Here is a 15,687-nt window from a genome sequence, read left to right on the forward strand (position 1 = left end):
TCATTATTCATTGTATGTAGAAGTATTTCACATAACACTGCTTTGATGTTACTAAAACGCATTCATTTGATTATGCTTTGACTGTCATAAGTTTCTCTGTTTTCCTTTTTTTGTATGTCCCAGTTGAAATAAGATTTGATAAGGTGCTATTGTATTTTATTGTAACATGGGAACAATTTGTGACATGCTTTATATATCGCCAATCTTAGGTGACTTTGTTTTACTTTTAACCATGCAGCTAGGCTATTTCAAATAAAGGCATACTACAATTAAAGGATATTTCTGATACTGTACATACTAGTATGGCCTACATGTTTTATATAAAACAAAATAAATTATAAAACAAACACTGTATTGTTTTTGAGTTATGACAACCCTGTTTGTGTTAAATGTTACACAAGCTGACATTGAACACTCATAGGTCTAAATACCGGCGGACCTAAATGCCACCGTTGAGACAGTATACATTTGTACGCCACGGTTATGAAAAACGGGTTTAAAAGGCCCTGCATATCAACAAAGCACTCACTAGGCATCTCCAGCCCCGCCCCACCCTTTCATTCGCTATAGCTTTCACATATGCTAATAAATAAATAATAATAATAATAATAATAATAATAATAATAATAATAATAATAATAATAATAGTCATACATACCGATCAATCATCTCCTGATCACTCATTTTATCACCAAACGCCTCATTAATAGGACCGCAAAGGGTTAAAGGACAATAGTATTCAGTATTCTTTTACATCAATGGAATACACCCCATTCCTTGTTTACTTACTAAGATGCATTCTGTGTTAGGACTGTGCTAGGATGGGTTGGACATTGTATTGCAAAAGAGTATTACCAATTTGATCCCTGTAGGATTGCCGCGTGTGCAAAAGATTCAGCAAGGTTTTCCTGATTACCATTGTAAAAAACATTAATAATACTAATAAAAAGTGAAATCCCCATCCTAACCAGGGTAATAGAGGATACTTTTACTGAAGCTACTGGTTGTCAAGCGGATCTGTAAAAAGACAGGACCGTGCTCAAAGACGATGGAGTTGTGTCTCCCACCTGGGACAGTGAGATGGGGCAGTGATTAGACCCATTTAGACAGGATTACCTGCAGCATAACGGATCAGCTACTCACGAACACAGAGGAAAGGGCTTCCGTGCGGCAGGGACTACATGACAAGAATGCTTGCTGTGCTCATAGCGCAAAGTTCTCCACATCAGCCACTAGACTTGCACAGAGCTTTTGATAAACCACAGTTAACACTGCCACTATTAAGGCTGCCAGACAGCAGAAGAGGCCCGACTAAACTCTGACAGGAACAGGCAGAATCCAGAATTAGATATGCCTCAAAGCTGACACAAGAACATGTCTGTAGTTCATGTATAGTAATCTAATCATCTATGAGCTGACGAGGATTACAGGAGGTCCTGCACTCATACTGAGACATTCGGGCTGATGTCACGAGTTGGCAGGAGCCCTCATTTAAGCACTGCGTCTCCAGTCTGATGGCTGGTTTAACTCTACACTTGTAATTTAAAGTAGGCACCATTTTCTCCACTAGAATATTTCATGCACAGTAGCCTGGAACATTCCGATTAGACTCATGTGCAAAAAACAGCAGTTCAATTAGTACACAGAACCATTTTTTGTATATTTTAAAGAACTTTCCATTTGTGTAGGTAACACTGTATTATGACCTATGGCAGGCATATTATGAAGGTCTTAAGTAAGTAGGCTGTAGTTGTCAGTTTGTTCAGGAGAACAGGAAGAGAGGTTAATTTCCATATCATCTGGGTTATTTTCAAGAATTTGAATTCTGTCCCGAGACATGGAACACAGGAACAGATGTGAGCGTGAAGAATCAGGCTGGTCCTCTAATGATGCTAACGAATTATATGAACCCAAGCCAGCAAGGGCTAACTGCAGGTCTTAAAACAATGGAAACTGGGTCAATGCTTCAAGCCATTTGTTGTTTTGAGGTGGAGTTATATTACTCATGTATTACCATAAAACTAAAAGCTTTAATTCAAATAGTTTTTTGTCAAAACATTGATTTATGATGTCCTTTTTTCACAAATCTATTGGAGAACACACTCTATTGGGTTTCTTCAGTCTTTCAGGTTTTAAATAAATACATCAGTAAACATAAATAGAGAAGCTGAATACAAGATCTGTGAAAAACTGACTGTCCTCTTATCCAGCAATATAGGCCTTTATATTTCTTCTTTTTTTCTTGTTCTTTTGCTTTTTAGAAAAGGATGAAAATTAGAGGAAACATCAAATAAAGCCTTATGTTACAACAATAGGAAGACACAACTTGTATGATTACTTTTGGACTTAAAAGTTAAAAGTTCTGACGTCCTGGGAGATATAAATGCAATTTTTTGCAATTTTTTCTGTTTAAATTGTTTTTATTGAAAGTAGTCAGGCTTGTAATCAACCAAGTTGGAATTTGTAATTGCAGGATACTTTCCACACATACAAGCTGTCTTAGAATATTTTCTTTTTACAAATGTCAGGGTTGGTATGAATTTGTCTTCCCTCTAACTGTACAGGTATACTGCCAGAAAATTGCATTTAAATTGAACAGTGATGCATAAAAGGTCAGATTCCTATAACCTTTCACTAACTGGCTGAAAGGATAGTCATCAGCATACAGGAGCTGTATTCCAAAAATAAGATAATGTAGTATGCAGTAGTCTGGTAAAATTCCATGTTGGTGTCTTATTATCTGTATAAATTATTGCATTTTCACTACTGTCAGCAAACGTCCACTTTGTCATTTGTTTAACCATTTCAGTGCCTTGAAAGGTCTTGTTAGTGACTTTAAAGCATATTGTAAACAAAAAACAGTATTCACCAACACGAAGATCCCACAATGTTAAAGATACGTACAGTATACAGGGTATTCTGAAAAGGTATTGAGCCAGAAAACCCTGGCCTAACTTGCCTTTTTTGGCTCTGTAACACCCACAAAGCAGACAGGACCTTGGCTTTCGGTCTCTTCCAAAGGGCAACACTTCCTTCCGAACCACCCTCCCACATACAATGGTGTGACATACTCTGACACGGTAAATACATCAAGAGAATGTATATACATGTACCTAAGCCTGCCCCAGTATGTGATTTATTGGATTCTGCGAGACCTCACTTCTAAAGTCTCGTCAGTTCCCATTACTCTGTACACAGAAAGAAAAGAACAAAGAAAACCATTTCAGATCCAGACACCCTAATTAGAAGAGCAAATTGGTTTGCAGATTTATACACAAGGTTTTCCTCTCTGGCTCCTTGGAAATGATTTATAGTTTAAAAATGCAAGTTCAAGGCAACCTTGATTTCTGATACCTAGTAATAAATAAAAAACAAAATGAGTTAATATCCCTACCTGTACACAATTTGCTGCATTTGGGTTGTCTCCACTGCTGCTCTTCGGCTCTGGTCAGCTCCCCCCTCATCTGTCAATGCTTGGTTTACACCCTGTCAGAATAAATCAATCAATCAGTCTGTTACTGTGTGGCAAGGCATCAGAATTCTGATTAGGACTGACCCTGTTAAGAAACGTTTCCTACCACAACAATTTTGTTCCAATTAGCGGGTTTACATATACTGAAAAAATGTGTGTATGCAAAGCTGTCTCTGAGCGAGGCTGTCTTAATGAATCAAATAGGAACGGAAGTCAACCATGAAGTGAAAAACAGACAGATAGATCAAGACAGACATGGACAACTGTGGCCAACTGACAGACTGACCATTTTCTTTATACAGTTTAATACCACTCCAGATTCACGTGGTGTTTCTTCTCAAAAGCTCTTTCTTTTTTAGTCAGTATTACTGATTAGCAATGCTTCCAGTCCCCACTGTATCATGTGGTGGAGGGCTTTTATTTTGAGATTATTTTTTTTTCTTAAACTTTTCAGTACCTTAACATAGTGGATACAGTTCTGTGAAAATGAATTATATGGCATTGTTGTGTATTAGTTTTAATGGCAAAAAATGGCTACAGTTGCCTTTGGAACCTATATTTGCGTAGTGCATCAACCCTTGTCTGGACACAAAGCACAGTCTTTCCCACAGTTTTTCAATGCTTATGAGGACCTATTCAAATTCTTTCCTCCAAAAAGAGTTTTGTGTTAATTATTCCATGCCTGCACTTTCATGTGTACTCACCTGCACAGTCAGAATGCAATGTTCTCTCCGAATGTCAACATTATAATCTTTCTCTTGTCTTGCCGTTATTTTTCTTAAACTACCAAGGTTTAGAAAGTTGAGAATTCAAATGTTCTTGTATTTCTCATCCCTGTATATTCAGGACACCTCATAACCACAGGTCAGCGATATCTTTCCCGAAGGCCCCTGCTTCTGTGCCAGTGGAATTGTAACCATTTCCAAACAGTATTAGAAAACGTTGATTAAATAGATCTTGAACACACACTGCTAGGTAGGTATGTCAAAAATGATGAAAATATTTGTGAGCTTCTTTCTTTAAAAACACAGACTGCATCAAAAAGAAAAGTGCACAAACTATTTTCATCATTCGTCTTACTATGCACATTAAGAGTTGCCCTCTCAAGTGTATAACAGAAAAGATGAGAAAAAAATGCAATAATGCAAAACATGTAATTCCATGCATGTTGCACAGATAATGATCCAAAGGAGCTGCAGTATTAGGTTTCCAGGCCTAGTTTGTGAGAAGGTCTAGTAAAATAGTGATCACATTATGCAGGCAATATACCAGTAATGCATCACAGTAAATCCTTCTTGACAATAGATTATACAAGGGGTCACCAGCATGCACTAGCCCCTAATGCACTTCACCATGACCCTGTGGCACTATTACAGATAGTGTAATCTATAAAGCCCATCTGTCTGTAAAATCTATTTATGCCAAGACTCACAGAATCGGGATGTTGCATTTACTAACATTAATCTGAAAGGGTATTGTTGACGTTTAAAACGAATGGACCCATCTAGGACAAAGCATTCCTCCAGCATTTTGGGGGAATGCTTTGTTATAACAATCTGCAATGTGTTTGTTTTGTTCCTTCACAATTGTGAAGGCGTATCCAGATTTTCGAAGCAAACCAGCAAGTTGCTCACGTTATAAAAGAGTCACAATCTTTTATAGAAACATAGATCTATCCATACAAGAAAACATACAGTAAACAAGGCTTATAATCCTAACACAGTATCTCTTAGCGCTCTGGGACAGTGATATTTCTCCTCCAGTGAGTCGGATGTTGTTATTTTTTTTTTTACATCAGGGCTGCTAACTTGTATATCTCTCAGGCTACCTATAACATTTTCAGCCTTAAGAGGAAGGTTGAGATTTTCAAGTCAACTTGAACTGACTTCCTGTTGATCTAGTTTTTAACACTTCAGATAAGTGATTCAGATTCCAACAGGATAAAGTGCTCAGCAAAGCATATCCTAGCTACAGTAGGCACAGCCGTCTTGAGTAATAGGAGATGTGTTGATAACTCACACAGCTGACTAGCACTTCGACATGAACAATGGAGAATAGAACAGAGCAGAATAGAATAGAACGATGACCGCATTTCGGGCTCGATGGCACACACAGTAGCTAAGAAAGACTGAAACTTATACTGCATACAAAACAACAGTCTGTACGGTCCAGTAATCCAAAGGCATCTAATCTACTAGTGAAGGTGCAGTAAACCCTGAGAAACATCCCTATAGTGTTGTTTTGATCTTCTTATAAACAGGTCCCAAGTTATTATTAGTGAACAGATGTGTTCTGTTGGGAACAAGAGCTACACTGTCAACAACAGTGTAGTACAGGCACTAAATCAGATGGTCTGACTTTAAAGAGAGACACCGCTAATAAAAAATATAATCCATAAGCAAACTTTATTCTAAGAAAAATAGCCTTTTTAAAATGCTAATGCATGCACCATTTGTTTTTCATCATCTTGAGATAAAACCATGCAGTACCATGACTGCACAGAATAAACAGCAAACATATTTTCTAACCTTTAAAAAAAACAAAACAAAAAAAAAAAACAAGAAAATGTACTGGAGATAAATATTCCCAGTCTAATTGGAAGCAGCTGGAGATTAAATTATGTTTACTTGAACGACTTGCTAGAGCTAATGACCTATGGTGTTATTTAAAAAAAAAAGATATATAAATGTCTAATAATATTTCAATTTTGTTTAATGTTTTAATAATATTAATAATACTTAGGCCCTGTCCACACTATGCCTTTAAATCATAGTAGTTGCCTTTAAACCATCAAATCAATTATTTTCTGTTTTATATTTGTAATTAATTTAGAACAATTTGTAGATTTTATTTTTCACTTTGACATTATGAACTTTTTTTGTGTTGCTCAGTGGCAAAAACTCCTAATTAAATCAATTTTGATTCCATGTTGTAACACAATAAAATGTGGAAAAGTCCAAGGGGGGGGGAATACTTTTGAGAGCCACTGTATCTATTTTAATGACAGATGTGTTTCATTTTGTGAAAAAAATTATACATCCAACTCAGCAGGTTATGATTACTGACAACACATGAATCCACCCAAAATGGCTGCCGAAAAGACAATGTCCATGCACTCTCTCTCCTGTTAGCCTTTGCTAAGCAGGAGCCTCTTTTACTGACTTTCTGCACAAGGAAAGGTTGAAAGCCTAACCAACCAGGCTGTAATCTGTGTCTTTTTAAAGGCAATTCCATTATCAATCAGGTCAGGCAAACTGAAGGCACACCTTAAAAACACCTGAAAAGCTCATTATTAAAGTTATTATGATGCATCTTTGTTAAAAATAAATACATACATACATACATATACATACATAAATAAATAAATAAATAAATAAATAAATAAATAAATAAAGATCAAGACAAGCTCCCAGAAGTAATTATTTCCACAACCGCTGTCACACCAAGTATTATACATCATATAAAACCAGCACAGCTCGCTTAGAACAACACTCCAGACAATTTACTTCAGAAGACTTTAATCTATGGAAGCCAAAGAGCACAGAAACACCGGGGTCATCAAAACAGCACAGGAGATTCGAGGGACCGGCCCAGGGACTCCCTGCAGACTAACTTAAATGTCTGTCAACTTTATAGATGACATGGACAGAAGAAGGCTTTGAAGGTCCCATGTGCCCATACAACACAAGGCTTATAAAATGTTTAGAGGGCTTGCTTAAAGTGAGGGATCAAGAATGGAAAATACTGAGTCAGTATAGATGGTATTTACTTTGTTAGTAAAGTTGGCCACTACTGTTCCATGTACATTAAAATGGTTTCTACAAATAAGTTTTACTTCTCGTTTTCTTTTTCAACTCTGCAGATCTGTATACAGTTCTAGGAAAGGTAACTCCACTCAAAACTGCAGACTGCTGTAGTAGTAAAGGAAAGCAGCAAACTATTCTGATATACCAATATGTATATCTATGCCGATTTGTATTTATTTTTCAGTATAATACATTTAAACCATTTAAAATAGTAGTGCTTGGGTAGTCTTTCTAAAAAGTGCCTTAGCATTTAAAGAAATAATAAAGAAACTCCCCTTTAAACTGACATAAAAAGTGACCAGAGCTGCAAGTGGGTAAAATGACTAGTAATAGTATGCAGTAATACAGTACATAGAGGGAAGCCTTTACTTTAAAAATTATTTTGATATATATCTTCCATGTCATCTCATATCAAACCAATACCAGTACTTTTACACAAATATAGATCTCATGATACTAATGAATTTAGTTACCTAAAACAACACACACAAAAAAATCTGTTTTACACCGCTAGGAGACATTTGTGTTCTAATAATCCATAAAGCAAGTGCATCATCAATGAACAACCCTGTCTTAAAGGTACCACTCTCAAGGGACAAGAATGAAGTTGATCAATGTGCTTCCCTGAGAGAATGGGAGAATGCCAACATAGGTGCTAATTAGTAGCAGTTGTCATGTTTGTTCTGTGATGTGTGGACTGGGTAGAGAAATCCAAGACCCAGTTCACGTAGGCCCAGCTAGAAACAATCACTTGCGTTAATACTTGCTGAGAAACAAAAATGGCTTCAAAAAGAACCTTTCATGGCATATCCCTGCACCAGAAGAATGATCTTTGACTTGCCATATTTTTGTTTATCGCTGAAAGAGCACAGTAGAAATAAAATTAATGTTCTTGATGTGGTTTGAATAATACAACAGCTGAAAGTGCCATCTCTTGCGTTCACATGTTTCATTAAAACACATATATTATGTTGAATGTTTTACAACAGTCCTATTTCCTATGCTATTCCAAATCATCTTTCCAGTAGTGTATGAACAATCATGCAAGACTTGGGAATACAGAGTGAAAAGCAACTAGCACACAGACTTTAGAAAGCCATTTTACAATCTGTATTGGTAGCAATTAAACTGTACCTGACTCACCAGTGGAAAAAACCAAACAACCCCAAAACCTTTCAGCTTCACTGGCCATTTTCCAGTTGATTGGGGAGGTTACTGCATGCTCGCGCAATTTTCACAGTAACCTTGTAATTTCTTCAAGCAGGGGTGAATAATGTAATGTAGATACATGTTATTTAGAGGGTGAAATAGCAAAAGAGCAATTAACACGATATACTGTATCCCAGGGATTATACTTGTTGATTTCCAGAAGACATGATAAAAGACATCCAAGTTCAAACAATATGCCTCTTAGAGATGTGCTGAGACTCGACAGGCCACAGGTGCATGCTCAGGTAAAAACAAAACAAAAAAAAAAAACACAGCAGAGTATTACTAATGGCCAGATAACCTGTATTTAAAAAAACAAGTGATGCGAATCAGCATGCTCATGTTTCTCATGTAGTGCCTGACGCAAACACAAATCCCTGTGTCCCAGTGCTCTTCAAGTGTTTGCGGAGGGTTCTGCAACACTGATCGAGCTTTGTCTTTCTGTTATGAAAGTTCATGGAGATGCCTGCTCTCTGTTCTCTTTAGAAGACTGTTGTCATTCTTGTTGGCTGTTTCCTGTAAACAGACTACTGCTGCCTCAGGGGTATGCTAGTACAGATGTTTGGCTTCCAACCCTGAAAAGGGGCACCGGCAATCCATCTGTATTAGTGTTCTTATCTTTCAACTGTTGTTTGATAAGGGAGTCTGACGCTGATCGAACTATAAATAGGATAACATTCAGTATATTTGGGAACTGCCTTAACACCCCCCCCCCTTTTCCAACTATGCAAATAATGGCATCTATCAGGGCTCAATTTGTCAGTTTGTGTGAAAGTCCATTTGATAACAATGGCGACAGAGACTCTGTTCTTAATCTTTGTAAAAACCAAGGCGCAGGCTGACGGATATGAAATATCATATAGATACCATCACTTTCAATGGTGCCTTAAAGAAATATGTTATATATAAAATCACTATAAAAGTTCAGTGTTTTAGGTATAAATATTGTGCTCATCCCATTTGGTGGGGTTGTGAAGAGTGTGTGCAACATGAAAATGTTTTTCCATATAACTATTCATCATTTGGAGACTTTTAAGGGCCGAGTTTAAAGACATTTAAGACAACTTTAAACACAATAACTACTTGACACAGCCAATTTCTTTTTATTGTAGTTAACTTCTTAAGTACTTCGCTGTGAACTTAAATTCCAGTTCATTCCTACTGTTTAATTGCAAAATTAAAAACAAGAGAAAGCAGCACATTGTATTTTACAGTAATGTAATATCAGCCTTTAACCTGCTGCTTTCAAGTAAAACTGACACATATAGTAATAACATGCTAGAGTGACAAAGTGTCATGAAAGCTGTAAAGACCAAGTAGAGACTGTCGTGTTTTTTATTCAACAAGCTATTGTACTAACTTGCCAACATGCACGTTCATATAACATGCAAACCAATATAAAACACACAATTTTCCAAATATATGTATATAGTCACCACATATAATGTGCACACCCTCCTTGAAATCTATATATCTTTAAATAATTGTAATTATAACTTAAATATCTACTGTAGAAAATATGGAAAACTGAACTTCCCGTCGTTTATTTCAGGATACAAAACCACAGGCCACATATGTACAGCAATCTATGCTGAAGGCCTTACAATACTTGTGTGAGTAGAATTGTTGGTGTATGGTTTGGAAAAATGACTTGACAGAATCACAGCTTAAGAAACCTCAATAACCTTTATCCACAGATTTCTCCAAAAGTAACTATGATTTCCAAAGTGATGACAGGGCAATCTTAAAGTCTGATCATACTTTCTATAAACGGTAGGTACCAGATGTATTGCCAACACAAAATTAATCAGGATTTTAACTAAACATATATTGCACGCAATCCTACCAACATATTGAGTATAATCTCAGTTTAAACCGATTTAAGCAGTTTTGTTGTTGTATAATCTTACCCCACTGTCTCCTCAGATAATATAAAAAAATATTTGTCATCAAAGGTTCCCCATTCTAAAATCTTTTGAGGCAGACTAGCACTCTCAAAATATGGGGATTGTGAATCAACACCTACACTTACACATGTATACCAAAATGTTTCCCTTTGTATCTGCAGTGTGAACCGGTTCCAGTCACTCACAACGCTCCGTTAACACACGATAACATTCCAATTGGGTTTATTCACGTTCTCTACAACTATAGACCAGTCTACTGTTAGCTTTGTCTGCCTTATCAGCTCCCTGTTGAGAGAAACTAGTTTATCTTAGACCAAAACTAAAGATAACCTGCTCCTAGCAACAACAAAAAATCAGCCACAAAGTACTAAACTAGATGAACCACTTTCTAATGGATATACTAAAGACATCAGTATATACATAACAATATGATCAAGTCTGTTATGAGAAAGTTTATTTTTAAAACCAATTATTTTTAAATATAAATTGTACTTTTTTATAGCAATTGACATAAACAATCAATCTTGCTTTATTTTTGCTTTTACATCACATAAAAAATACAGTGTTTGAAAAATTCAATTGGAGAGCTCTCCTGGTGGTTCAAAGCTTAAACAGTGTGTACGAGTGTCTGGGGCTCAGCTGGCTGCACAGAAAGCTTTACTGGAAAAGAAAAACACATTTTATAGGGGCCTGAGTGGTCACAAGCACTCGAATGCATAAAGCTTTTATGTTTGGTTAGTTGGGGGAAGTGAAAGGAACCGAACAAGAACAAGGCACAGGGATGAACCAGACAAGGTGAAGCAGTGCATTACAATTCTTACAGCCCTCATCTTATGATTGGGAAAAAAAGAGCTTTGCATGTTAAGACATGACTTTTCTATCATACCATCATAAGTCTATTAGGCTCTACTTTTATATCAAGATGAGCTGCAGACTGGTGAGAAGAAAGAAGAAAAAGAAAAAAAAGGTTGCCGGCATAAAAAATTAATAAAAAAGCAAACGCTGCAAATCAGTGAAATTATATTTTGATTTTGCATACATTATTTTAATTTTATTGCAAACAAATAAAATTCTTTTCCCACCAAAAATATCTACTTAGTTATCTGCCTTCAATATACAATACAATACATATCAGGGTTCTCCCCAGGAATTCTGTACAGCCGGGCGGCAGAACATTATAGCCGGGAGCACTTTTAACAGAAAATTAAACTTGCCTTACCTTAAATATATAATACGACAAAGAATTTAAATAATGTGTTGTCTTTCATTGACTATATCTGGTTGCACTTTATGTTCTACATTTTCTTTTTCATGACTGTTTTTTATTATGGTAAATATCCGTGCTTATTTAGGCACTCTACGTTTTGACTGGGGAAAGATAACGTAGGGTTATTGGAGTACACAAAAAAAACCTGGTAACCTTTTCACTTCCTTTTTAGCTTAATTATTGAGCTTATTGCTTCATTTAAATTGTTTTTATGTTAATGCCCATCTATTTTTGTTTTTTGCTATTCTACATTTTTTTAATGCAACTGTTCATTTTAACCATTTTTTTTTTAACACAACAGTACTCACACACGTTTAAACCGCAGTGTAATAATCCAGCACCTCTGCACTTAAGCATTTGTATGTCAGCTGACAACAGCTGATATCCCATCATGCCTTTCTTCTTAAATGCGTACAGCCTCTATATATTAACCCCCAATATCTCTCACAAGAACCTGGGTACATATTGTTACGATATCACAACAAAAGGAATAAGCTTTTTTTTTTCTGGTGCATATGTATAGCTATTATGTACTATATATCACCTTACAGTACAATAATATGACAAAAAATGGACAATGATAATACCCAAAAATAATCTTAATATTTTTTTTAATAAAGTAACCGATGCAAATCTAGTATTAGGCGGTGGATTGCGCTGATCGTCGGCTTATTATGACTCCCTGCATTCATTGTCATTATTTTTGCTTTGAAAATAATTGATTATTATTTTAGCAGTCAATTTTAACGTTTTAGCCTCTCGAAGTGCTTAAAACAGAAAACCCGCCCCTTCAACTCTCCGATTGGTTAAATGTTGTGTCAAGACATAACACAGCTGTCAGGTGGTTCTAAGATTTTTTTTTTTCACCCAAAAACACGCAAGTGATCTAGTCTGCTAGAAGCGCAATCGATCCTTATTGTTAAAGGCACAGTAGCATCTGCAAGACGGGCGGATTGGGGTTTTTTTAAAGCCGGGCGGCGACAGCCACTTCACCGGGCGGCCCGTTCGGCTGAAAAGGCCTGGGGAGAACCTTGCATTTATTACATATGTAATCAAATAAACATGAAATCTACCATCTATATTTTTACGCAAGCATTGCAGATTTATTCCATGGTTCCAGTAAGCTAATATTTTGTTTACAATTTGAAACACAGTGCTTTAAAATGTATATTTAGGATTCAAAATGATAAGACAAAAAGTCTAGTTTTATGCCACATGTCATGGTAAAAGAAAACTATTGATGAATATATACATTTTATCTGACTGTAGTCTGTACCGTATTTAGAACTATTACCATACATTTTCAACAACTACTGTTTTAACAGGGAGGAGTGTGTTCTCATAAGCATGACTTTTTGTGCTGTTGTCTCTTTTGGTAGTCCCACATGGACCAGGCCCCAAGCTTACCGTGGTGCTGGGCTTCAGACTGACATCTTCCGGATGTGAAACACCTGTGTAAAATTCAGCAGGTGGGCTGAGTGCCGGGTCACTGCTCCGCCGCACCAGGAGTGGTGTGCCTGCAGAGAGGGGTGAAGCAAATAAAAAAGCAGGGTCAGGAGGTGTGGAGAGCTTGGGGGGATATTAAATAACACCAGCCTACTTCATTAGGAACCCACATTTCCAACGCAAGCCCTCTGCTCTTCCATCCCACACACTGAACATTGTTTACTGTGTTGTGGGCGGACTTTATTGAATCTTAAGAAAATCACTGTAGTGAGAATTAAATCCTTTTCGAATAGATTTTCTTTTGTAATTTTCTGAAAATCAAGCACTTGCTCTGGATTACCAAAGGTTAACAGACATCCAACTTCCAAAAGATTTAGGATAATGCTTGCATACATTTTTTACAATTTTTATTTAAAATGTATACTCATTTTGTGACTCATTTTCTATCTATTCATAACTATGAATATTTAAAATACATTATTCTAATACAGACATTAGGTCATTTAATGTGTATTAAATATATTTGATAAAATATGAATATATTAAAGTGAACGCTGAGAACGTGTCATTTTTGAAGCAGGAATATTACTTACTCTTGCTGTAGCTCATGCTCTGCATATTATAGCTAATTTATTTAGCACATTTTCAAAAATTACTTATCAAACAATTGGACATTTTGTTTATCTCTTCATTACAGGCAATTTGTAACTGGGAGTGTGACGGAGGGTCAGAGGTTACATATCTGGTCTTGATTCAAAATGTCAAAAAAGGTTCTTCTTTTAAGCTTTAAGTCTTGAAAATAACTTTTAGACACCCTATTGAATTAACCTGTCCATGTGACAGAGTTACAAAGCAGCCTACAAACAATGTATTTTCTCAGAAAGGGAAGGGCTCCGGTAAGTTTGAAATATTTGAGAACGCCTGACCAAAGAAATTTAAATACCTAGAGAGTTCTGTATTTATTTTTTTTATTTGACAGAAATAAGGGATTTGTGACAATCTTGTTATGCTAACGAGTGGTAAGAAAATTGCTATTGCTTACTACACTTTTAATAGCTCTTAAATATACGTTTGGGGGACTTATCAGGATGTGAGCATAACCTAGATTGGAATAGCTGTTGGTATAGAAAATGTAGCAGGACTCAAATAACAACCATTTATTACAGTATTCTGCTTATACTTGTGTAGCCTGGTGAATATGATGTACAAGCTTCAAAGTGTTGTCAGAGATGTAGAGGATTGTTATGCATTAATATGAAAACCCTGATAAGAAACCAGTATTAACACAGTTAAGCCCAGAGCTTTGAGAGACACTTTCTCAGCAGTGACCTGGTGGCAGCAGAGCACTCATAGCTCATGCTGCTTTCAATTAATCTACAAATGTAAAGCTTTTATAGCTATACTAAACCATTAAACTAAAAACGACTGCAAAGAGCTTTCAGTGATTCATGCTCTATTTCTTTAGGCTTTACAGAAGACGGATGTAGTCCTGGTTAAGACATTGTATGTAAAATGAGCTTGCTATTTACTTTCCCTGCTGGAGAATAAAAATTCAATCTTTTTTTTTTAAATGCAGTGGTATAGAAATTGCTAAAAACTATCTTCAAAAGGAGGTTCAAACTAGAGAGGGGAAAAGTAAAAATGGGATCCAGATTGGAATACAGTACAGTTTGTGCCTACAGTGTGAAATAGCCCTATAATAAATAAGAGAGTGCATTATAATGCTTAGATTCCTTGGAGGGGATCAGCTTGAGAAACAAAAGAGAGAGGGGTATTGTTGCAGTAGAGGGTTAATTATTGATAAACATTACGCCAAACAGAGAGCATGACACAGCACGACTGGTATTTGAAATTATTCTAATTATATTTACATATTTCACAGGAATCTCCATACCATGTCACTCTGTTATGCACCTTCAGTTAACACCCTTACAGACAAATATAGCCACCTGGAAGGAAAAGTGCTTGATATCAAGTTTTCAGTGCAATTCCTGCAGGTCCCATTCAGGTCCCATTCACATACCTTGTATTGAAGTGGCTTTCCCAAGGTTACACTGTACAGTAGGTAGTGGTGAAAGACTTGAAGTTTCCTGGCTCCAAATACAATATGAAAAGACAAGGCTAACGCTGTTAGAATACAATTACAGTATATAACATCTGTCTAGGTACTCTGTTTCTTCTTCAATTTAAGAAATAGGCAGGCCACATATTCTTGAAACATTGCATCTCGCTCAACGACAGGTGGTAAGTGAAGGTATCAATTTTAGATGGTAATGGCAGTGAAGTGTAAGTGATGGAAAACAGTTCCATCAAAAACTGGCCAGAACACAGGCGAGTGGTTTCTAAAGCTGGCCTTCCACTTGGATGTCAACCAACAGTCTACTTAATGCAAGGCAAGAGGTTAACCACAGTGCTAAGTAAATGTCTTCTTTCAATGATCTTTTCTGATGCCCATTACATTAGCTGGACAACCATAAATTGCAGGTTGGCCCAAATGATGGGAAAAAAGCATGGTCAACTTTGACCCCTGACCTTGAAAGTTTTGGACAGTGGCTAAATTTTCATTGAAGGCAGCCCCAT

The 15,687-nt window shown here is 36.4% G+C and overlaps 1 protein-coding gene across 1 annotated transcript in view; it reads right to left on the reverse strand.

Moving 5' to 3' along the window:
- LOC117426954 (partitioning defective 3 homolog B) overlaps window positions 1-15,687 on the reverse strand; it is a 242,904-nt gene that overhangs the window by 139,756 nt on the left and 87,461 nt on the right. Inside the window, exons 4-5 of the mRNA XM_034045222.3 lie at window positions 13,069-13,178; window positions 3,395-3,486 (exon numbers count right to left, since the gene is read on the reverse strand). Coding sequence (XP_033901113.3) covers window positions 3,395-3,486; window positions 13,069-13,178 — 202 coding nt within the window. The remainder of the gene's footprint in view (window positions 1-3,394; window positions 3,487-13,068; window positions 13,179-15,687) is intronic.

Source organism: Acipenser ruthenus, chromosome 11 (genome assembly GCF_902713425.1).
Source record: "Acipenser ruthenus chromosome 11, fAciRut3.2 maternal haplotype, whole genome shotgun sequence".
Lineage (NCBI taxonomy): Eukaryota > Metazoa > Chordata > Actinopteri > Acipenseriformes > Acipenseridae > Acipenser > Acipenser ruthenus.